General features: G+C 39.3%; 1 protein-coding gene across 1 annotated transcript; it reads right to left on the reverse strand.

Moving 5' to 3' along the window:
• Nucleotides 1–8,002: 8,002 nt before the first annotated feature.
• On the reverse strand, nucleotides 8,003–11,485 carry LOC149266138 (uncharacterized). Its single transcript, XM_089407256.1, has 5 exons — nucleotides 10,683–11,485; nucleotides 10,189–10,571; nucleotides 9,347–9,996; nucleotides 8,674–9,109; nucleotides 8,003–8,511 (listed from the first exon to the last, which is right to left on the reverse strand). The coding sequence occupies exons 1-5, from the start codon at nucleotides 11,483–11,485 to the stop codon at nucleotides 8,003–8,005; spliced, it is 2,781 nt and encodes a 926-aa protein (XP_089263382.1).
• Between the last annotated feature and the right edge of the window lie 13,918 nt (nucleotides 11,486–25,403).

A 25,403-nucleotide genomic window follows, 5' to 3' on the forward strand; every position in this document is an offset into this window, starting at 1 on the left:
ATAGTTTCCCAATGCTGTTTATAGAATGCAACTGTGAATCCGTCCGGCCCTGGGGCCTTATCTTGCTGCATACCGAAGGTAGCCTCTTTGATTTCTTCTGCTGTAGGTTCTTGCTCCAGCTTGTTGTTGTGTGCCTCTGTTATCTTACTTTTGATTATACTTAGAAAATCATCGCTGCCATGGTGCTGGGGATCCGCCGAAAGGAGTGCTTTAAAGTGCTCATGTGCTGCGTTTTTTTATGTCTTCTTGATCCTTCAATTCTCTCCCGTCGACTTCAATTTTGTCTATCTGATTGATTGCTCTTCTGATCTTGACATTGTTGTGGAAGAAAGAGGTGTTTTTGTCCCCAGCTCTCAACCAAAGACAGCGAGATTTTATTCTTTGCTCCTCTTCCTCCATGCGGTTCTGCCGATATAGCTCTTTGTACAGATTTTTTTCCTTGTCTAGGTCCTCTGCTGTGTATTGCACTTGTTCTTTTTCTTTATGCCATCTCTCCATTTCTAATAGCAGCTCTGTTTTCTTTTTCTTTTTAGAAATTGCCTTTTCCCTTGCCCATTGCTTTATAGCTGTCCTAAGGTGCTTTAGCTTTGATTCCCACACGAAATGGGGTGAGCCAAGGACTTCAATCGTCCATTGTTCCCTTACAAGGGTGCGAAAATCCTCATGGGAGTCCCAGGCTCTGTTATATTTAAAAGGGAGAGGGCCCAGATTTTCTCCTTTGTCCATGGAGAGGACCACGGCCTTGTGATCCGAGGTTGTGCCATGGATTATGTGGCTCCTGATTACTTGGTAATTTTCTGCTACTCCTTCCTGGACTAGGAACCTGTCTAGCCTCTCTTTTATGTTGTGTATTCCTGCCCTTCTGTTGGTCCATGTGTATTTGCCATTTGACAAAGGGGGATCAATCAGCTTGAAGTGTTGGATAATGGATTCTATCTTATCTCTGGACGGGTCGGCATGGTAATTTCCCCCATGTTTTTCATCTACCTGCCTTATTAGATTCAGGTCTCCTCCAAGGATTACCTAGCTGCTGTGAATGGTGCTGAGGTCCGTTTCTAAAGTGTTCCAACAGCTTGCTTTATCTCTGTAGTGGTTAGGAGCATAAATGTTGTAGATGTGATGAGTCTCCCGGGTGCTTTTATTCTTTAGATCTGTTCGGATCCACCAGTTGCAAAGCTGGGAGCTAGTAATTTCCCACTTATTTGTATTCCATAGTGTTCCTATACCTCCTGATGCTCCGGATGAGCCTTTTGATATACCTAGGTAGTTTCTGAATCTTTGAGTTTGAAGAAGGAAGTCCTGCTTGGTGGTTTTGGTCTCCTGGATTAGGAGGATATCTGGCTTTTCCTGGTTTATGAGATCCTTGATTGCTTTCAGCTTTACGGGTGAGCCGAGCCCCCTACAGTTCCAAGAGACCAAATTCATTATTTACCAGTGTTGGGGTGGGGTCCTGATTTCTCCTTGGCCTTCTCACCACTTCCTTTTGACTTGCCTAGGAAGGAGTCCATTGGCTGTTGGGTGCCAGTTGCCATTTCCTTTGCTGCTGTTTCATCTCTTAGCTCTTTATTCGTCTTGCGGCCGACTTTTCTCGGAGGGTCAGATGGCTGATTTGTTTCTTTAGCTTTGTTCCTTGTGAGGATTCTTTCAATGGTGGGAGGGGGGGAGGGTGGAGGGTTAGAGCAAGGAGAGGCAGGACGAGGGGAATGGGGAGGGGAGGCCGGAACTTCTTCTGTTAGGGATTCGAAAGGGTTGGAAGAAGATGGGAAGGTTGAAGAGGGAGGAGGAGGAGGGGGGGGTTGTTTTGATACTGGAGGGGCAGTGGTACTGATGCCCGGGTTCGAAGAGGACTTTTTTCTTTTTACTTGTTCCCATGAACCTTCAGCGTGTTCCTCATTTTGTGCAACCTCATTTTCTTTTAGTTTACTGCATCTATTAGCAAAGTGGCCGTATTCATGACATACCTTGCATTTGAAGGGCAGCTGTTCGTAGTCCAGCTGTTGAATGTGCATCCATTGATCCACTTTTAGCTTTATGGCTTCCGGCAGTCCTTTCCCAAGATCAACTTCAACGCAGATCCTAGCGCATGCATGCATATTCTCCCTTGGTTCCGATCTGTCTATGTATTTTCCGACTGCATTGCCGATCGCCTTGACCGATTCATCCCCCCAGCAATGCAAAGGCAGATGAGGGAGGCGCACCCAAACTGGGACTGCTTTGGGTATATCCATTTCCGGATCGAAGTCCGGGGTCCATCGGTTCAGGTATAGACCTCTTGTGTCCATGAAATAAGGCCCGTTGCGAAAGATGAGGTGCTTGTCTTCTTTGGTCTCGAATAAGAAGGTGTAGTATCCACGCCCGCAGAATTTGATGGCAATCTTCCCTTGAATCATTGTGCTCTAGTTACGCTCCACCCATTTTTGGACAGTTCTTGGAGAAGGCCAGAGGCCTGTGAACTGCCCTACCAGACCTCTTTCTGAAAGTGCTATTGCCGATTTCCTGGGAAGAGATGGGGGTAGATTGACTTCAGGGATCTCATCCAGCTTCTTTATGAACTTTGATAGGGAGGGCCGGGTTCTGGCTTCTGAAGGATTTGTCAGGAGGGCAGCGAAGGTTTCTTCTGGGCTCTCAGAGACCGCGGGGGGTGGGGGAGGCGGATCCTGCCATTGCAGGCCCGCTGCGCACAGCAGAGGGGCAAACCGTCCAGAGGTGGGAACCCCGAAAGCGAGGTCTGCGCTAGTCGAAAGGGGGCAGGAAGAGCAGGGAGGGCCCGGCCAGGCAGAGCCTGGGGGCAAGGGCGAGGACACGGGGTTCAGGCGGGCAGGGCTGCCGCGTCGCAGAGCTCAAGAGTCGTCCGTCTCGTTTTCCTTTTTTAATGTGTATTCATATTCTCTATATAAATTTCTTTTTATATTTACTCCATAATGCCCTTTATATTTACGAACACTAAAAAAAAAGTTTTATCTAGTGAAAGCCTATAGACCAAATACCTTGGGTCAAATTATTATTAATATCATGTAAAAAAAAAAAATTATTAACCCTAATATTAATATTAAAATTATTATTATTATTAACCTTTACATATACCTAATAATATTTAATACATGTAAATATTTTTATACTCTAATCTATAATCATTTTTAATACATATACTAACTTAACCCATTGTAATATTAATACATATATCTACTTAGTCATGTTAATGAATGATAACTCATTTTTGTTGAAAGACGAGATACAGTGGTATAAGCTATGAAGTTTGTCTCTCTTTTTCCTTCTTTTTTTAATAAGTAGAGAGTGCATTGTAAAATTTAATACATATATCTACTTACTCACTCATTTGTATGGAATGATAATTCATTTTTTTTAAAGATGGGATATAGTAATCCAAATAATTATGAAGTTATTTTCTTATAAAAAAATTGAAGTGTAAAAAATTATTATAATTTAGTTGTTAAATTAGTAGTGTGATATTTCTTGTTGGTTGTTATTTGTGAATGTAAATTGATTCATCAATTGTTATTTAAAGAAAACAATGCCACCCAGAACTGTTAGTGATTTTTAAGAAAGATTTGTTTGGGGCTATGTCACATACCCGTGTCTACATAAAAAAAAATTTCTTTTACATACATATATATATGGTCTGGTAATAACACCTTACCTTTGTTGACTTGACTTCGCATGATTATGCGTATGATTTACATATATAATTATGCAATGAATATATATATATATATATATATATATATATATATATATATATATATATATATATCGCTGACTTAATTACACATGGACTCGTGTATGACTACACATATGCTTATATATGAATGCGCACATAAATATTATGGTGCAATCTTTACTGTAGGCTAATTGATTCATAGTGCGTGAACCTTTATGTTGCACACCTTATGACCGATGAGGACTAAGGTTATTTGGATGATTTTTAATTCGAGGCAAGTCTCCATATGTGCCTCGGCGTTGCCAATTTAGCAACCCAAGTGTTGCCGCCGGCGTTTCTGCAATAACAGGTGTACTCCGCATTCATTCCGCCTGCTCCGTTCACGTGAAGGGGAGATGGGTTGACATTAACCCTTTCGGCTACCCCTTTGCCGCCTTATTCCAATGGTGCCGATGGCTCGAGGTAAATCCAAGGGCTGAGACGCCCCCAGGTGTCCCTCTCCGGGTAATGGCGGTATAAGGTTGATCTTCTCGACTGTTCGGCTTATTGTGAGCTTTGGCAACTCTCTGCCATCCTCTGCGCCACCTTGCTGCAGTCTCTGAGAAACTCTCAATGCGCCGAGCGCACATTTCTCCGCCGAGCATGTATCCGGACGCCGAACTCCCGCGCTGCTCACCATATATATTCTTCCGAACTGTTGAGGTAAGACACAGGTGGTATCCCACCGGCTTCATCTCTTCTGGTTTCATGCTATGCATTGTGCTGTTTTTTGTTTGTTTTCAAGTCGCACAATGTATTCCACTTGAACGATACTAATGGCCCTTGCCGTGGGTGTGCATGCAGTGGATCTCACTTCGGGTTCGATGTGGATGAGGAGCCCCTTCCTCTTCGAGGCTATGGTGCTTCCGGTCTCGCGATGGTTGTGTTCTTCACAGACCTAAGGTGCGCAGATTTGAATGGGGTTCTATTTCTCTTCCTTTGTTTGGCCTGTCGGCAGAGGGTTTCCCTTACGCCGCACCGTAGCCCACCTAACCCTGCTGTGATTGGTCGCAGGTGGCTACGGAAGGCCCTCCTCTGCCTTATTCCGAGACCTTCTGCTGCTGGCTATGGGTTCCCTCAACCCTAGCGCGTTCGATATTGAGGCTGGAAGTCGATGGAACTTTTGGGGACTGTGTTCGCATCCTTCGTTCAATATGATTTGCATTGTTTACTGTTTACTATTTGTATTCTAACAATGTTTCAGGCCACGACCTACTGCATACAATTGATGGGCACGAGCCCTTTTGCTTCATTTGTATGAATGATTACCGCCGTGCGGTTTGTCTGAGTTTTGGCAACATATATATATATATATATCTGGTTCTGTGTTATGTCAGCTACGAGTTCTCTTTTTATATTAAGGGTGGCATGGGTTCTGTCGACCCGATGCTGATTAATCTTGCAACACAACTCGGTTAATATTTGCGTTATGGTTATTTGATTATGGTAGAGGTTTTATACATATTCATATTGTCGCAGATATTCGGAATCTCCCGTTATTATTTAGTTTTGTTCCACGGCTGTCCTTGGGCGGAGTAAATGGCTCGGTTACCCGGCCCTGTGTTTACTCTGGAAAGGAACCAGCCGAGATTTGCTCTTGCCAAGAGCCATAATGGTTACTTGTTTCATAACTCGGTTTTCTGCTATTATTGTGCATCAAAACCGAGTGGATAGCCAAACACGGCTTGGCTTTAATTTCACAGTTCTGTTTGTTAACATGCTTAGATTCCGGTTCTCTCGCTCTGAGTTAGCATATTTACATGTGCTCTGAGGTTCTCAAGTGGTTTGCAGTGTTAAATATTTCTTTTAACAATATTCTTGGCCGCAGGGCTAACCCCCACCACAGGATTTACGTTGCTTTAGTTATGTTACATTCTTTTCTTCCCGTGATATATATTCTGTATTATATTCTGTAACATATTCTGTTCATGGATTCAAAGTGAGATTTATGAGACAGGGTCAGCCCGCATCACAGGGGTTACCCGATGCAAATGTTTATGCTTTCTTTTATCTGCTATATATATTTACATGTTCGTTTTCCAAGTTTATAAGCTAAGCTCGAAAGAGGTATTATGTCGGCCAGCAATATGCCGAGGTTATGGTTTTAATGCTTTGCATAGATATACATATAACCCTTAATCTCTTTATTTGGCCGACTCTCTTCCCCGTTTATCTGTTCGGGAAGTTAGGGTCGCTAGCCTCTCTGTTACCACCGACTTTCATTTACCCTTGCTCGGGTTACCCTGACAGCGAGACCCTCAAACTACTCTGTTTGGTCCCTGTCCAAACCCAGGATACGGGTTCCTAAGTTTACACACTTAGGTTCTGTCCGGAAGCAGGACGCCGATTCCTAGGCTTATATGCTTGGGTTTCTGTCCCACTCTAGCATCATCAGACAGTAGCAGTGGTAATCCCCCAAACAAATAAGAGATACATATGAGTCATACAATTACTTGCGTGGTTTAACACAAATGATTTACAGGTATTTGCAGAAAGTAATTTAAGAGTTCAGTCTTACTTACCTGGTCTCTGCCAGCCTTAAGTCCTTAGTAGGTCACCTGCAAATTCATGCATATCGATTTACCGCCCATCCATGAGACTCGTCTTTCGAGACCAGAGTCTCCCCCCTAGCTCCCTCTTGTCGGATCTCTATCCTCAGCAAGGTTGCACTGTGTGCTTGACTGTCTGGTCCTTACCAGACTTAGTCTTTCAATCACTTCCTCGTTTTTTCTCTATTCTCTGCCTGTCTCTACAACACAGATTTTTGCCAACCCTCCCTCCCTTTTCCCTGGGAACTTTTCCAGTTAGGGAGGGTGGTTAAAGTCAGTTCCAATAACCGACTTTTCTTGTCAACTCCCTCCCAGGAGTTGCCAACACAATCATGAGTATTCTTTATTAAACCTTTTCAATGCATTTGAAAAATAAAAGAAATACTCATAAGATCCTTTTCTTTTAAAACAAAATAATAAGATAGTCTTGCAATGTCATTTTTACTTCAGTCTTTTACCGTAGTGAAATTTAAATATTTACATTCTCCTGGGGTCATCACATCTCCCCCTCCTGAGATTGGACATCGTCCCGATGTCTGCTGTTCAAAAACAGCCCCGGATAAGCTTCCTTAAGAAGCTCTTCATCTTCCCAGGTGGCCTCATCAGGCCCATAGTGCTGCCACTGCACTTTAACTTGGGTAATAATTCGTTTCCGCAGCTACACTTCTCTCCGGTCGAGAATGCTCAGCGGTTCGACCAGGACCTCTCCTTCCGGTTCGACCTGCAATCAACAACCGTATCAGTCAATTTTCATTTCCAAAAATACATACCAAATAGTTCAACTGAAATCAGTTCTTACCCGTATGTCTTGCCATTTGATCACATGCTTAGGGTCGTAAATGTATTTTTTAAGCATGGAAACATGGAATACATTATGAATTCTAATATGGCTTGGCAAAGCAAGCTGGTAGGCTACCGGCCCAACCCTTGCTAAGACCTGAAAAGGTCCAAAATAGCGGGGTGCGAGTTTAGCGCAACCACTCCATTGCAAGGTACTTTTCCGGGCTTGTATTCTTACATAAACATGGTCGCCCACCTGATACTCTTTGAACCTTCGCTTCCGATCTGCAAAATTCTTTTGCCGATCCTGGGCAGCCTTTAAATTAGACCGTACTCTTTTTACCATGTCCTCCATTTCCTTGAGCATTTCTGGCCCCAACCTTAATTTATCTTCCGGCCCACTCCAGCTTGAGGGCGTACGACATTTCCGTCCGTACAAAACTTCAAATGGAGACATCTGGATCGAGGTGTGGTATCCGTTGTTGTACGCGAACTCTACCAAGTGTAAATAATCCTCCCATTGCGTTGGTTTTTGCATGACACATGCTCTCAACATGTCCTCAACAATCTGATTTACTCGTTCTGTCTGTCCGTCAGTCTAGGGATGGTAAGCTGTACTGAAATTCAGCTTCATACCCAGTTCTGTAAACAATGCTTTCCAAAAGGCAGATGTAAATTTTACATCTCGGTCTGATATTATCGTCTTTGGAAGCCCATGCAGTTTGAACACGTTTTGCATAAAAATGTGTGCAACCTGTACTGCTTTGTAGGTAGACTGCACGGGTATAAAGTGTGTTGCCTTACTTAGCTTGTCTACTACAACCATAATAGAGTCATTATTCCTCCTTGTTCTAGGCAGTCCAATTATGAAATCCATGGATATGATCTCCCATTTCCATTCCGGAATGGGCAAGGGCTGCAATAACCCTGCTGGATGTAGGTGTTCTGCCTTAATCTACTGACATTCCAAACACCGCGCTAAATACTCAGCCACGTGCTTTTTCATACCAGGCCAATAGTATTCCCTTCGAAGCGCAGTAAGCATCTTCTGGTATCTAGGATGACCTGCATAGTGGCTGGTATGAAATTCATCCAAAATCAGATTTTTAAGATTGTTGTCGTTAGGTACAAACAACCTCTTTTTATAGAGCAGCATTCCATCCTCACCTACTTCATACCCCTGCTGACTTTCCTTGCTGGAAAGTGGTATTTGCTGTTTCATTTGCTGATATACTGCATCTTGGTCTGCTGCTGTTCTTATCATTTCTTGCAAGGAATTCTTCCATTTACTGAGCGTAACTTCATATAAGCATTGCACCTTTCGACTCAGTGCGTCAGCCACGCGATTTTCCTTTCCTTTCAGATGTTTAATGTCGAAATCAAATCCACTTAAGAAATCTGCCCAACGGGCTTGCCTTGCATTCAGGGTGAGCTGACTGAAATAGTTTGTCAAGCTATGATGGTCTGTTAACAACAGAAATTTCCTTCCTAGTAGATAATGCCGCCACATTTTAAGTGCATGTATGACGGCTGCCAATTCTAAGTCGTAGGCAGAATATTTCTGCTCATGCTCCTTCAACTTTCTCGACTCATAGGCGATCACTTTTCCTTCTTGCATTAACACACCGCCCACGCCTTCCCGACTTGCATCGGTACATACCACATAATCCTTATCAGGATCGGCTATACTCAAGATGGGAGCAGAGGTGAGCAAATGCTTAAGTCGTTCAAAGCTTTGCTGACATTCCGGGGTCCATTTGAATGTTCTTCCTTTCTTCTGCAAGGAAGTGATAGGATATGCTACCCTTGAGAAGCCTTCCACGAATCTTCTATAATAGCCGGCCAGTCCCATGAAGGACCTGATATCCGCCACATCCTTAGGTACAGGCCAATCCATTATGGTCTTTATTTTCTCAGGGTCCACTGCAATCCCTTTCTTTGTAATTACATGGCCTAAATACTGAATCTCTTCTTTGTAGAAGTCGCACTTGCTGAGTTTAGCATACAACTGATGCTCTCTAAGAGTTTGCAGTACCAATCGGAGGTGTTCCTTGTGCTCCTCCTTTGAACGAGAATAAATCAAAATATCATCAATAAATATCAGCACAAATTTGTCTAGAAATTGATGGAACACACTGTTCATTAAGCACATGAAGGTGGCGGGTGCATTAGTCAACCCGAAAGGTAACACTACAAATTCGTAGTGTCCATACCGGGTTCTGAAAGCTGTTTTTGCGATATCCTCCTCTTTAATTCTGATCTGATGGTAACCAGATCGCAAATCAATCTTAGAAAATACTGTTGCCCCTTTGACTTGATCAAAAAGCTCATCGATCTGGGGTAAGGGGTACTTGTTTTTGATTGTGAGTTTGTTTAACTGTCGGTAATCAATACACATACGGAGGGTTCCGTCTTTCTTCCAGACGAATAGCACCGGAGCTCCCCATGGTGACACACTAGGACGGATGTAATTTTTGTCTGGCAATTCCTGTAATTGCATTTTCAATTCGGTTAACTCAGGTACACTCATTCTGTAAGGTGCCCGCAAAACTGGGGCAGCCCCCGGTAGCAATTCAATGGTGAAGTCAATATCTCTTTTAGGAGGTAACCCCGGGATCTCTTCCGGGAACACATCTGCGAATTCTTTTATCATCGGAATATTGTCCAGTGCGGCCGTTTTATCCTTGGTTTCTGCATATCCCACCTGAATGGCATATATCTGGCACCGTTTTCTGATGCACTTTACTAGCTGGGATGCGGTGATTGGTCGGACCTGAACTGGTCGCTTAATCCCTTGCATCTCTTGTTCTTTTCCAAAATCATCTTTGTAGCGAATGATTTTCGTCTTGCAGTTCACTATTGCCCAATGCTTTTCCAGCCAGTCCATTCTGATTAGGACATCATATGAGCCAAGTGGAAGCATATTCAGATCTGCTACCACTGGCTGTCCTACTATTGTTAGGGGACAGTTATTAATCTTTGCCATTACTCTCCTTTTAGCCCCCATAGCTAGTTGTACCAGCCAAGGGTTCCTGAATTTTTTAGGTTGTAATTTACACTGTTCAACTATCTTTGGGCTAATATAACTTAAAGTAGCTCCTGGATCTATTAGAACAGTGATTGAAAGCTCTGAGATTTTACCTTCAAATTCGACCATGGTGGGCTGGTATTCCGCCTGGCGATTGTCCAGGGCTGCATTTATCCTTGGCACACTTCGTCCCACATCGTCGACAGTTGACGCCTCATGAATCTGGGATATCTGATCAGTTCCCTTCCGTTGCGGGCAGTTCTTGATGTAATGCGGTCCGCCACAACCCCAGCACTGCACTGGAGGTCTGGTTATTCCTTCATTGTCCAGCTTGGCAGATTTCTCACCCATTCTGGTTTCGCCGATTGTCTTAGTTCTGAACGAACCTCTGGGTGCTGCTCTATTGTTCTGCCCTTTACTGCTTCCTTTAACTCCGCTTCCTCGACCTCCTTTACTGTTTCCAGCAGTTTTGCTATTCTTTTTCTCACTCCATTTCCTATTGGAAATGTCTCATTTCTGTTTGTTCTGCTGATAACAGATTCTGGCCTTGCGAATAGCTTCATCCATTGTTCTAGGATTGTCAAATTCAATCCTTTCTCTCATATACATGGGTAAACTGCTAACAAATCTTTGCACTTTGGCCTTTTCTTCCTTCAGGTAAGGCACATAACGAAGCAGGGAAGTAAAACGATTAATAAACTCATCCATGGTCTGCTGTCCTAATCGCAGATCATGGAACTCCTTCGCCTTTTCATCATAAAAGCGCTCCGTCAAGTATCTCTCTTTAAAATACTTCTGAAACTTTTCCCACGTTATGGTTCGTTCACTTACCCCTTTAACAATTTTGACTTCCTCCCACCACAGGGTTGCCTTCCCTTGCAGCTGGAAGATAGCCAATCGTGCCTTCAAATTATGGTCGTACTCATATAGCTGGAAATATTTGTTCATATTAATTAACCATGCTTCAACCGCCTCCTCTTGTTCTCCATCGAAGTGTGGGGGTTTGATTTTCCGAAATTCTCCTTGCAGTTCTACCCTTTGACGTTTTGAGGTCTGCAGCTCGGATGCATTGCCATATCGATCCTCACCTTCTGCCGAACTTTCAGGTTCCACTTGATCGTGCTGTTCCTCCGTCATCCTCTGCTGTTCTGCACTAGGATTGGCCAGCGATGGGTTCTGCCTTTCAGACAGACTTTTCAAAATTCTTTCTTGCTCCATTGTCAATCGCGCATTATCCTCCCGCAACCGGGCCATCTCATTTTTCAAGTCCTGGACTGTCTCCAATATAGCCAGGTTCGTGCTCCGTGTTTCCTCACCAAGCTGTACCCACAGCTCTGGATTATCTCTAGGATTGGTTGCAGGTCCCTGTTCTGTTGGGGACCTGTGCGGGGCACCGCTAGCTCTCTGCATACTGGCTGTTACTATCTAGTGTCTTCTGTTGCTCTTCTTTCTTCTTTCCTGGTATAAAATTAAGGAAATATTAGCACTGTAAGTTACTTACACAGTTTAGCTACAAAAAATACAACACTATGATCACCTCCCATTTAGCAGGTTAGGCTCGTTCCCAGAGGTCACAGTATGGGAACCTCTGCTCTAATACCAATTTGTCACATACCCGTGTCTACATAAAAAAAAATTCTTTTACATACATATATATATGGTCTGGTAATAACACCTTACCTTTGTTGACTTGACTTCGCATGTGTTATGAACTAGCTCAAGAAAAGATAGAAAAGAAAGATCAACGCCTTAGAATTCAACCTCTTCGAGGGGGCAACCTCCTTTACATTACATAAATGAACAATTCTTGGATGATACAAATGACAAAACCTCCTTTCTATATATAGGAGTCTAAGGAGTCACAATATAATCCAGCCGACCTAACAATAATAATATAAAGCCACAAAAATAATAATAGAGGGATTCTATGGGGCACAGAAATAACAATATGTGGGTAATAGGGGCACAACAATATAAATAAGGGGTATAACTACAATAGTAATGGGGTAATCACTAGTATTATAGGGACCCAACATGCCCCTCTCCTTCAAAAAAAGTGTTGTCCTCAACGCTTGAGCAGTTCTGGATACTTCTGCATAAAATTCTCATCCTCCCATGTGGAATCTTCAGCGGATAAGTTCTTCCACTTGATAAGATACTCTGAAATTGATCGATTTCGTAGCTGTCGAGTTCTTGTTTCTGTGACTGCTTCCGGTTCCAATATAATTTTTCCTTCCTCGTCAAGTTCTGGCAATATTGTTTGAACTGGGAGCTTGTCGCCTATAACCTTCTTTAAACATGAAACATGGAAAACTGGGTGCAATCGAGAAGCTGCAGGAAGCTCCAATTTGTATGCCATAGTACCAATCTTTTCCAACACCTTGTACGGACCATAATACTTTGGTGATAATTTATTATCCTTCTTAGCTTGCTTTAGGGACATTTGCTTATATGGTTGTAGCCGTAGGAATACCCAATCACCTACATCAAAACTTCTTTCACTGCGATGTTGATCTGCCTGTTGTTTCATTCTATTTTGTGCCAACACGAGGTTATCCTTTAAGAGTTGGAGGACTTGTTGTTGATGTTCGATGTGATGTTCCACTGCTTGAACCTTAGAATTTTCTCTTAAATATGATGTGATTGATGGTGGTTGATACCCATAAAGTGCCATAAATGGGGTCATTTTTGTTGCTGTATGGAAGGAAGTGTTATACCACCATTCAGCCAGAGGCAACCATTTGACCCATTGTGTCTGTTTATCAGATACAAAGCAACGAAGATATCCTTCCAAACATTTGTTTACTATCTCAGTTTGCCCATCAGATTGAGGATGATAAGATGAGCTATGAGCTAACTGAGTACCAAGACAAGAAAATAATTCTGTCCAAAAATTTCCAGTGAAAATGGGATCTCTGTCACTTACAATAATCTTTGGGTTTCCATGTAGCTTTTGAACTGTTTCCATAAATGCAGTAGAAACTGTACTGGCTTTAAATGGATGTGATAATGCACAAAAGTGTGCATACTTGGTAAGTCTGTCAACTACCACCATGATGACACTCTTTCCCTCAGACTTGGGTAAACCTGTGATAAAATCCATTGAAACCTCCTCCCAACGTTGGCTTGGAATGGATAAAGGTTGTAATAGACCCGGTGTCTTAATTGTTTCAACTTTATTTTGTTGGCAAACCAAACATTCCGCCACAAACTTTTGAATATCTGATTTAAGGCCATCCCAAAAAAATTCCTTCTTAACCCTGTGGTAAGTTTTTAAAAATCCTGAGTGCCCTCCTAAGGGAGAAGTGTGCAATTCCATAAGAATCTTTTGTTTTAGCTGGGAATTCTTACAGAGGTATAAGCGATCTTTGTACCATAACGAATCATTTTTCCAGCTAAATGTATCAGAAGTACTGGAATCTTGTTGTAGCTTTCGAATAAGTGCCCACACTTCTTCGTCATTCTTCCATTCCTCCTTTGCTTCGTTTATCCAATCTGGTTGGATAATAGAAATGGCACACAACAATGCTTCCATATCCTCATCCTTTCTTGAGAGTGCATCTGCCACCACATTTTGCTTCCCTTTTTTGTAGATGATTTCAAAGTCATAACCCAACATCTTTGTGACCCACTTTTGTTGCTCTTCAGAGGATAATCTTTGTTCTAAAAAGTATTTAAGGCTATCATGATCCGTTTTTACCTTGAAGTGTCTTCCCATTAGGTAGGGTCGCCATTTCTTAAGTGCATGGAGTATTGCCAACATTTCCTTCTCATAAATAGCTTTGCTTAAAAACTTTCCCTTGATTGGACGACTTTCAAAAGCAATGGGTCTTTCATCTTGCATTAGAACAGCACCAATTCCATTTCCTGAAGCATCACATTCCACAATAAAGGTTTTTGTGAAGTCCGGTGTAGCTAAGACCGGTGCTTGGCACATTGCCTCTTTAAGATGTTTAAAGGCCTTTGTTGCTTCCGGAGTCCATGAAAATGAATCTTTCTTCAATAATGTTGTTAGAGGTGCTGCTATTCTCCCATAATTCTTAACAAACTTGCGATAATACCCTGTCAACCCAAGAAATCCTCGCAGATGCTTTATGGATGTGGGGATTTTCCATTCCTTAATGGCTTTAATTTTGCTAGGGTCTACCTTAACTCCTTCATGAGATACAATATGACCCAAATATTCCACCTCCTGGACTCCAAAGAAACATTTGGATCTTTTTGCATATAATTGTTTCTCCTCCAATAGTTGTAGCACCTTGTCAACATGTTCAACATGATCCTTCCAAGACTTGCTGTAGATTAGTATATCATCAAAAAATACTAACACAAATTTTCTAAGGAATGGTTTGAAAATTGAATTCATCAAACCTTGAAATGTTGAAGGTGCATTGGTAAGGCCAAAAGGCATGACCAAAAATTCATAATGACCCTCATGAGTTCTAAATGCCGTTTTCGGAATGTCTTCAATCTTCATTCTGATTTGATGATATCCCGAACGAAGATCCAACTTGGTGAAGTAAATTGATCCATGCAATTCATCCAGTAATTCATCAATGACAGGAATGGGGAACTTATCTTTAATAGTGAGCTTGTTGAGCTCCCTATAATCTGGACACATGCGCCATGATCCATCCTTCTTGTGCACCAATACTACTGGAGCTGAGAAAGAACTTTGACTCGGTTGAATTATACCAGCCTCTAGCATTTCTGCAACCATACGTTCAATTTCACTTTTTTGGACATATGGATATCTGTACGGCCTGATGTTTGGAGGAACACTTCCTGGAATCAGATGAATAGCATGATCATGATCACGCATAGGTGGGAGACCTTTGGGAGTCTCAAATACCTTGGAATGATTGTCCAGGACTTTTTGGAGATCTGGAGAAATAGATGATTCCAATGTGGAAACATCTAGCGAACATAATTGTGCAATTACACCTCTTTGCTCCTTTTTTAGAAGCTTTGTCATGCCATTAGAGCTGATTATCTTTCCTGGTTTCCCTGCAATACCCCTTAATTCAACTTCCTTTCCTTCCACAGAAAATTTCATGAAAAGTTCTTGAAAATTAAAAGCTATTGTACCCAAGGATTGTAGCCATTGGACTCCTAGTACAACATCAGCACCTCCCATTGGAATGGAAAGCATTGGGCTAGTCAATACATATTCTCCCATGGATAGCTTGATATTATGGCACTTTCCAGAACAATTTATTGTTCCTCCATTTGCAATCATCACTTGACACTCTGGTGCTGGATATAGGAAGCAATTCAATTCTTTTGCTACCCTACAATGAATAAAATTGTGGGTGCTTCCTGAATCAATCAACACTATTACCTTTTTCTTCTTGATTTGTCCTTCTATCTTGATGGTTTGAGGAGTGGTAATTCCCGCCAATGCATTACAAGATATGGTCGGATTTATTTGTTCTTCATCTAGGCTTTGTTCCTGGAATATATCCTCTTCTTTTGACCTTTCTTGCTCCTTTTCTTCTTCCTCTTCACAATCTATGTAGAATAATTTCTTCTCAGCACACTTATGACCTTTTGTGTATTTGCTATCACAATTGTAACAAAGCCCTTTTGCTCTTTTTTCTTCCAATTGTTGTGGTGTCAACCTTGTAGGTTGTGGAAGACTATGGGCAACAACACTTCCGTCTTTATAGTTGTGAATGGTATGCTTCCTAGTTGCCATAATTTTGCTTTCCATTTTTCTTGCTAACCTGAATGCCTTCTCTAATGAATCAGGTTCCCAAAGGCGCACATCATGTTGGATATTATCCTTTAAAGACCCTATGAACACATCAATCCTATGCTCCTCTGGAATATCTTTTACCCTTATGTTCAATTTTTGGAACTCCTCAATGTGCTCCATTATTGAACCCTTTTGTTTGAGACTTATCAATTGGCTAAAAAAAGTGTTGCTTTTTGTATCCTCATAATGTGCTATCAATTCTTCCGTAAAAATTGCCCAAGTGATAAATTGTTTACGAGAACAAAGCCATTGATACCATACAAACTGATTTGGTTCCAAATATAAAGTTGCCATACGTACCTTTTGTGTGTTTTGCACATTATTGAGATCGAAGAATTGCTCCATCTGTAATATCCATGTGGCGGGATCCTTGCCATCAAACTTCCTCATATCGATTTTTGGAACATGGTGAGTCTTCGATCCAACATTAGAGTCTATGGAATCATGATTAACATTTCTTTTGTTCTCATCATGAGTTTCCTTTAGTACTCTTTCACCCTTAGTGACCATTTCTTGTAGCAACTTATCCATCTTATCATCCATGCCATCAATTTTAGCGTCCATGCCATTCACCTTAGCTTCCATGCCATCCATCTTAGCTTCTACACCTTTCTTTAAACCATCCATCTTAGCTTCTACATCTTTCCTTAAACCATCCATTTTAGATTCTGTTGCTTTTTGTGCAAGTGACACTTGTTGCACTTGTTCTTGTAATTTTGATATATCATGTAGCATTTCTTCTTCTTCTTCATGAGTCATGCTAGAGCTTTCAGGTTCCTTACTAGGTGTTTGCATTTTCTTTCCTCGGGGCATCAGTTACCGATAATAATTCTCTAATATGCCCTTTGAATTCCTTCAAAATAAATTTTCAAACCAAGCTTAAGCAAAAATTAAAGAAAATCTACACACCTTTTTTCACTTTGTAGGAGCTCGATATTGCCTCTGATGTATCTCTGTACTTTCTGATTATCTAGTTCTGAATTTGTGACCTGTAGTAGCCCTCTGTGTCCTCTTTCCAATGCCACAAGTCTAACCCAAATTGGATTCTCCAAGGAAGAGTTATGCGAAATCTCCCACAGTGACTTGATTATAGACTAGTTCAGTAGAACGAACTTGTACTACATGCCACGTGTCACTGTTTCAACCTTTGACTCTGAAAACTATATAAAAGAAAACTACAGTCCGTCCTCTTTCTGTAACTTCTTACGAAATTTCAATCCGATGCTCAGAAAGAAAGTTATGACGATTTTCCCCAGGTCACCTGTTTTGAGTGTAATTCAGGAGTCTGCAAAAAGACCAACTTCCTCAGATCATATCTCCGAAAATATCGCGCGAAAAACTCTGAAATTCGGACCCAAGGTTCAGCGCGATTTCTTCTCAAATGGGTTTTTTTTTGCGACTTCTGAAACGTCACAGAAAAAAAAGTTATAGCGAAAATGCCACTATGACCTGTTTGGAGCAGCGAAACCCTAGAATCCAAAGCTCTGATACCAAATGTTATGAAACCAGCTCAAGAAAAGATAGAAAAGAAAGATCAACGCCTTAGAATTCAGCCTCTTCGAGGGGGCAACCTCCTTTACATTACATAAATGAACAATTCTTGGATGATACAAATGACAAAACCTCCTTTCTATATATAGGAGTCTGAGGAGTCACAATATAATCCAGCCAACCTAGCAATAATAATATAAAGCCACAAAAATAATAATAGAGGGATTCTATGGGGCACAGAAATAACAATATGTGGGCAATAGGGGCACAACAATATAAATAAGGGGTATAACTACAATAGTAATGGGGTAATCACTAGTATTATAGGGACCCAACAGCATGATTATGCGTATGATTTACATATATAATTATGCAATGAATATATATATATATATATCGCTGACTTAATTACACATGGACTCGTGTATGACTACACATATGTTTATATATGAATGCGCACATAAATATTATGGTGCAATCTTTACTGTAGGCTAATTGATTCATAGTGCGTGAACCTTTATGTTGCACACCTTATGACCGATGAGGACTAAGGTTATTTGGATGATTTTTGGAATGTTTGATTAATTCGAGGCAAGTCTCCGTATGTGCCTCGGCGTTGCCAATTTAGCAACCCAAGTGTTGCCACTGGCGTTTCTGCAATAACAGGTGTACTCCGCATTCATTCCGCCTGATCTGCTCACGTGAAGGGGAGATGGGTTGACATTAACCCTTTCGGCTACCCCTTTGCCGCCTTATTCCAACGGTGTCGATGGCTCGAGGTAAATCCAAGGGCTGAGACGCCCCCAGGTGTCCCTCTCCGGGTAATGGCGGTATAAGGTTGATCTTCTCGACTATTCGGCTTATTATGAGCTTTGGAAACTCTCTGCCATCCTCCGCGCCACCTTGCTGCAGTCTCTAAGAAACTCTCAATGCGCCGAGCACACATTTCTCCGCCGAGCATGTATCCGGACGCCGAACTCCCACGCTGCTCACCATATACATTCTGCCGAACTGTTGAGGTAAGACACAGGTGGTATCCCACCGGCTTCATCTCTTCTGGTTTCATGCTATGCATTGTGCTGTTTTTTTTTGTTTTCAAGTCGCACAATGTATTCCACTTGAACGATACTAATGGCCCTTGCCGTGGGTGTGCATGCAGTGGATCTCACTTCGGGTTCGATGTGGATGAGGAGCCCCTTCCTCTTCGAGGCTATGGTGCTTCCGGTCTCGCGATGGTTGTGTTCTTCACAGACCTAAGGTGCGCAGATTTGAATGGGGTTCTATTTCTCTTCCTTTGTTTGGCCTGCCGGCAAAGGGTTTCCCTTACGCCGCACCGTAGCCCACCTAACCCTGCTGTGATTGGTTGCAGGTGGCTACGGAAGGCCCTCCTCTGCCTTATTCCGAGACCTTCTGCTGCCGGCTATGGGTTCCCTCAACCCTAGCGCGTTCGATATTGAGGCTGGAAGTCGATGGAACTTTTGGGGACTGTGTTCGCATCCTTCGTTCAATATGATTTGCATTGTTTACTGTTTACTATTTGTATTCTAACAGTGTTTCAGGCCACGGCCTACTGCATACAATTGATGGGCACGGGCCCTTTTGCTTCATTTGTATGAATGATTACCGCCGTGCGGTTTGTCTGAGTTTTGGCAACATATATATATATATATATATCTGGTTCTGTGTTATGTCAACTACGAGTTCTCTTTTTATATTAAGGGTGGCATGGGTTTTGTCGACCCGATGCTGATTAATCTTGCAACACAACTCGGTTAATATTTGCGTTATGGTTATTTGATTATGGTAGAGGTTTTATACATATTCATATTGTCGCAGATATTCAGAATCTCCCGTTATTGTTTAGTTTTGTTCCACGGCTGTCCTTGGGCGGAGTAAATGGCTCGGTTACCCGGCCCTGTGTTTACTCTGGAAAGGAACCAGCCGAGATTTGCTCTTGCCAAGAGCCATAATGGTTACTTGTTTCATAACTCGGTTTTCTGCTATTATTGTGCATTAAAATCGAGTGGATAGCCGAACACGGCTTGACTTTAATTTCACAGTTCTGTTTGTTAACATGCTTAGATTCCGGTTCTCTCGCTCTGAGTTAGCAGATTTACATGTGCTCTGAGGTTCTCAAGTGGTTTGCAGTGTTAAATATTTCTTTTAACAATATTCTTGGCCGCAGGGCTAACCCGCACCACAGGAGTTACGTTGCTTTAGTTATGTTACATTCTTTTCTTCCTGTGATATATATTCTGTATTATATTCTGTAACATATTATGTTCATGGATTCAAAGTGAGATTTATGAGACAGGGTCAGCCCGCATCACAGGGGTTACCCGATGCAAATGTTTATGCTTTCTTTTATCTGCTATATATATTTACATGTTCATTTTCCAAGTTTATAAGCTAAGCTCGAAAGAGGTATTATGTCGGCCAGCAATATGTCGAGGTTATGGTTTTAATGCTTTGCATAGATATACATATAACCCTTAATCTCTTTATTTGGCCGACTCTCTTCCCCGTTTATCTGTTCGGGAAGTTAGGGTCGCTAGCCTCTCTGTTACCACCGGCTTTCATTTACCCTTGCTCGGGTTACCCTGACAGGGAGACCCTCAAACTACTCTGTTTGGTCCCTGTCCAAACCCAGGATACGGGTTCCTAAGTTTACACGCTTAGGTTCTGTCCGGAAGCAGGACGTCGATTCCTAGGCTTATATGCTTGGGTTTCTGTCCCACTCTAGCATCATCAGACAGTAGCAGTGGTAATCCCCCAAACAAATAAGAGATACATATGAGTCATACAATTACTTGCGTGGTTTAACACAAATGATTTACAGGTATTTGCAGAAAGTAATTTAAGAGTTCAGTCTTACTTATCTGGTCTCTGCCAGCCTTAAGTCCTTAGTAGGTCACCTGCAAATTCATGCATATCGATTTACCGCCCATCCATGAGACATGTCTTTCGAGACCAGAGTCTCCCCCCTAGCTCCCTCTTGCCGGATCTCTATCCTCAGCAAGGTTGCACTGTGTGCTTGACTATCTGGTCCTTACCAGACTTAGTCTTTCAATCACTTCCTCGTTTTTTCTCTATTCTCTGCCTGTCTCTACAGCACAGATTTTTGCCAACCCCCCCTCCCTTTTCCCTGGGAACTTTTCCAGTTAGGGAGGGTGGTTAAAGTCAGTTCCAATAACCGACTTTTCTTGCCAACTCCCTCCCAGGAGTTGCCAACACAATCATGAGTATTCTTTATTAAACCTTTTCAATGCATTTGAAAAATAAAAGAAATACTCATAAGATCCTTTTCTTTTAAAACAAAATAATAAGATAGTCTTGCAATGTCATTTTTACTTCAGTCTTTTACCGTAGTGAAATTTAAATATTTACATTCTCCTGGGGTCATCACAGGCTATTAACTTGTTTCCTTAAGTCCTAGAAACAATTTCAGGGTATACTCCAAGCCCCATTTTTAGTACAGAGTTACAATATAGTAATGTTATAATGGGCTCTACAATGTAGTATGGGGGTAGATTTTATGTAAACGTTAACATGTAAACTTAAACGTAAATGTAAACATAACGTAAACATGTAAACATAAATGTAAATGTAAACGTAAACATTTAACATGTAATGTTTAACATTTAACTTTTTACATTTTTAATCTAATGATGTATGGTAAATAACTAAAAATATAAATAAACTAGAGGTATGGTAAATAAATAAAACCTTTTTTTATATTTACTCCATAAACCTCTTTATATTTATGATACCTCAAAAAAGAGGTTTTTATTTAGGTGAAACTTATGGGCCAAATACCATTTTAACACCATGAGCTAAATAACATGGGCCAAATACCATATTTATAAAAAAGGTATGGTAAATAAATAAATATAAAAGAGGTATATAGAGATATGGTAAATACATAAAAATATATCAAATAAGATTAGAAATCAACATCTAATTATATACCAAGCTTATGGGCCAAATACCATGGTAAATAAAGGAGGTATGGTAAATACATAAAAGCTCTTTTATATTTACTTCATAATCCACTTTATATTTACGAACACTTAAAAAAAAGGTTTTATTTAAATGAAGCCTATGGGCCAAATTATTATTAATACTATGCAAAAAATATTATTAACCCTAATATTAATATTAAAAGATTAATATTATTATTATTAAATCTAATATAACATTAATATATTATAATATTAATGTTATTAAATTTAATAACTTTGGATTAGTACAATATTAAATTTGTTATAATTTAATATTATAATATACTTTAGTATATTATGATATATATTAACTCTAGATATATATGGGAGGGAAGAACAAAGACATAGAGTGATAAAGGTGGAGAGATAGCGGGAGTGACAAGGGACAAAAAGAGATAAAATGAATGAGAGGGGAAAGGAGGAATAAAGAGAGAGAGGGAGAGGTTTGATTTGCACCTCCAGAGATTTGATCCCTCTCGGCGGTGCAGAGTCAAGATGGATCTAGACTGGTTCAATTTTAAAGTTATACTTAAGTTAAATAATAAATTGGTGTTATTTGTAAGATTAAAAAATGGCATTATGTTAATTGAGTTTTTTTAGGTGGTTGTAAAGAATGATTATCATCCTCTTTACATGTGATTGATTTCTACCACTACCAAGGATCAAATTTGAAGGGTAGTGTTATATTTCAATTTGAAGGATTAACTTCATTTTGACTTTTCAGTATTGACAAGTTAAAATAAAGTATTTTCTTCATTTGAAAATGAAACATAATTTTAAATTTCATGTATTTTTGAGTCATCTCTCCATATACACTTGGACAAATACACATAGTATTAAATATATATAGAAATCATATAGAGAGAATTTAATAGGACCATTTACTTACACTTTATATATGAATCACATAGAGAGAATTCAATTGGATCATTTACTTATAATGTAAATAAGAATCATATGGAGGGGATACAGTGGGACCATTTACCCTTATATTTCATGGATTTTTATTTATTTATTTATTTTTTAAAATATAATGAACTTGTTTTTCTTTCTTATATGGTAACTAGCCAAATCATTTAAACAATATTTTTTTTTTAAACAATCAAAATATAATATTGATTTATGAATCTCATTGTAATTTCCAGTAAAGAAAAATGCAACAAAAACTATTTAAAACCTCCAGCAACACAAATTTCCATAAAGAACTATAATTTACAAGAACATTTTTCCATAAAAATTATAGGCATAATCGTGCATTATGATGTGGTACGCCATCCGCAAAAGAACATAGAAATAACAATAGTTTTTGTCAACAAAAATGAATGCAAACTACTTATTTAGCATTGAATTTCTTATAATGAGGAAACATACTTCTATTGAAACAATTTGATCCCAGTGTGAGTTGTTGTGTCTTGGTAATAAGTAGGCATAAAGAACACATGCAAATGATATTCATAAATGCAAGTAGTAAATATAAACAAGCGAACTAGGCAATAAAGGTGAAGTAGGAAGTAAGAAGATTTGTTGATGGAGCCATAGAAGGCACCATTTGTAAATCCAAGCAAGAGGATGGGGAGTTGATCCAAATTTGAGTTGATTTCAATTGGAATTGTTTCTTCTGTTTGAGAAGCAAAAAAAATCACCACAACTAAAACTTTTGATCTTCATTATCCACTACTAAGATATAATTTCCATAAATAGGTGATACATGGATGCATGAGCTCCATAACAATAGAATTATATTATATAAAAGTGATAACATTTGTTTTTTGGAATGATCATGACATGTTAACATTCCTTTTTTAAATTGTATGACATATAGAAAAAAACTAATTAAAAAAAAAACAATAAAAATAATGATAAGTACAAACATATTATGAAAAGTTTGCTTACCTTTTAATTAAAAAAATAAGAAACAATTTTCATTTCAAATTTGACAACTGATTTTTTACTCTATTTTCGTTTGCATGGGAAATAGTCTAAAGCCTTTCTTCAACGGTGATTACAACTTCAAAACTAAACCCTCACCAATGCCATTATAATTTTTAAGTTGAGGTCAATCCACTATAACTATAATCTTAATTGATTTTGATTGACACTATTATAATTTTTAGTTAAGGTCTCACTACCACCACCATAAACTCCTGTTCAAGTTAATTGCTACCACTCTAATTTTTAATTAAATAAGTGAGACATTTATAAAATTTCAAAATTTATAAAATATACCTTAACAATACACCTAGCTACAAATTTACGAAAAATATCTTAACAATATGTTCATTCACAATTATTCTACCCTATATAAAAATTATATATATTATGATAATAATATAATTTTTCATATTATTACCCATCAAATAATCAAAAAGTTAAAGAAAAATATTAATTATTATAGTTATTATTTAAAAAAAACCGTTTCTCATCAAAACTGAATCTGTTGAGAAACACTAAATTATTATGGAAATAGAGTGTCAATTTTTTTCAAATTTTATTTTTAGTATGTTCAGAATGTTTATGGTAAAAGTAGGATCATAATATTGCTCACTCCTTTCTTTTCTTAAATTAATTAGGATAAAGGCGTTTTCTGGGAATGCGTTTTCTACAGAGGTGTTGGCATCTTTGAAAAAACAGTTTTTATTTTATTATTTATTTGTATATATTGTTATAGTAATTTCTATTATTGATGATTAAAAAGGTATATTTTTTTAATTTTTTTAATCCAATCAAATAATAAATTGAAAATTTATTTTAAATAACAATTAAGATGAATAATTTTACAATTTTTATTTTGAAATATAATTTTTGTGAAGTGTTTTCTAACCCAATATAAAAGAGAGGTGTGTAAACATTTTAATTTAGTGAAATTAAAAATAAAAATAAAATAAAATAAAATAAAAAATAAATAAAGAAAAATAAAATAAATAATTATTCATAATTAAATTAGTGTTGGCATTATGATGCATGTGTTGTACTTGATGGCAACCCATTTTGAGTAGAACAACTCACTTGTATATGGTAACTAGATGAATCTACATAACTAGATGAATATACATGAGAGATATCAGATGTGACAGAATGCATGCAGTTGTGTTTACAGATGTGACAAAATGGAGGGCAGTTCAAAGAAATCATTTCAGAAGTAATATGGAAAATTACAATGTAACAGGTCTATTCAGAGGTAATAGGGCATTGGTACAAAAGAACAGGTAGATGGAACTGAGGTCTACTGATCAGAATAAAGAAGGTAAAAGAAAATGTTGATGTAAAGCAGTTTAAAAAGTATATGCAGGTCCACTTAGTCAAAACAACGTATACACGCTGGTCAACAAAACAAAAAGAGCGTATACGTATACACTCACTCCCACAAGAGGAAAAGCGCGTATATGTTGGAAAACCAAGGTTTTGGTCCAAGGTATTTTGACCCTAGGTCTTTGGTTCAACGTATTGGTCATAAGTGGTTTTGGTATGAGGCATTGACAAAGGATCTAAGTATATAAGGAGGAACAGATCAAAGGGCTGAGCACACAAGCAATGAATATCTTATGAGGTGTTAGATCAAAACTAATGTGCAAGTGAATAAGATTCTAAGGAATAGTTATATCTGAAGTATATTTTACGTTGCAGGGTTATGTTTGGGACTAGATCTAAAATATTTATGTGCACGTTGAGTTCAATATTGGATCAGGATCATGAGACTTGAAATGACTTATTCTTGAATGATCTGATATTGGTTGAGACTAGATCTGATGTTTTGCGTTTGTTTTATTCGTTATTTATCATGATCTGGGTTTGTCTGAAGTCTGGAATTGCAACAAAGTTCTGAGTCAATATTTGCAGATCTATACGCAGGTTCGTCTCGCAAAAAGAGCGTATACATGCAGGTTCTGTTCTTTCAAGTATCGTATACAAAAAAAAGGCTTGATGTTAAGAGATGACTGATCTATCAGATTAGTATTGTTGATTTATTGCTGCTGCTATTTTACTGTTGTCTATCAATGAAGTCTTCTTAGATCTGAATGTAAATCTAAATGCATAAGGAGGATGATATTTGATTGATTGTATAAGTGAGAAGAAGTGT

The sequence above is a fragment of the Pinus tabuliformis genome, chromosome 6 (genome assembly GCF_031772625.1).
Source record: "Pinus tabuliformis cultivar Carrire ecotype Pingquan chromosome 6, CPIR1, whole genome shotgun sequence".
In the NCBI taxonomy this organism is placed as follows: Eukaryota; Viridiplantae; Streptophyta; class Pinopsida; order Pinales; family Pinaceae; genus Pinus; species Pinus tabuliformis.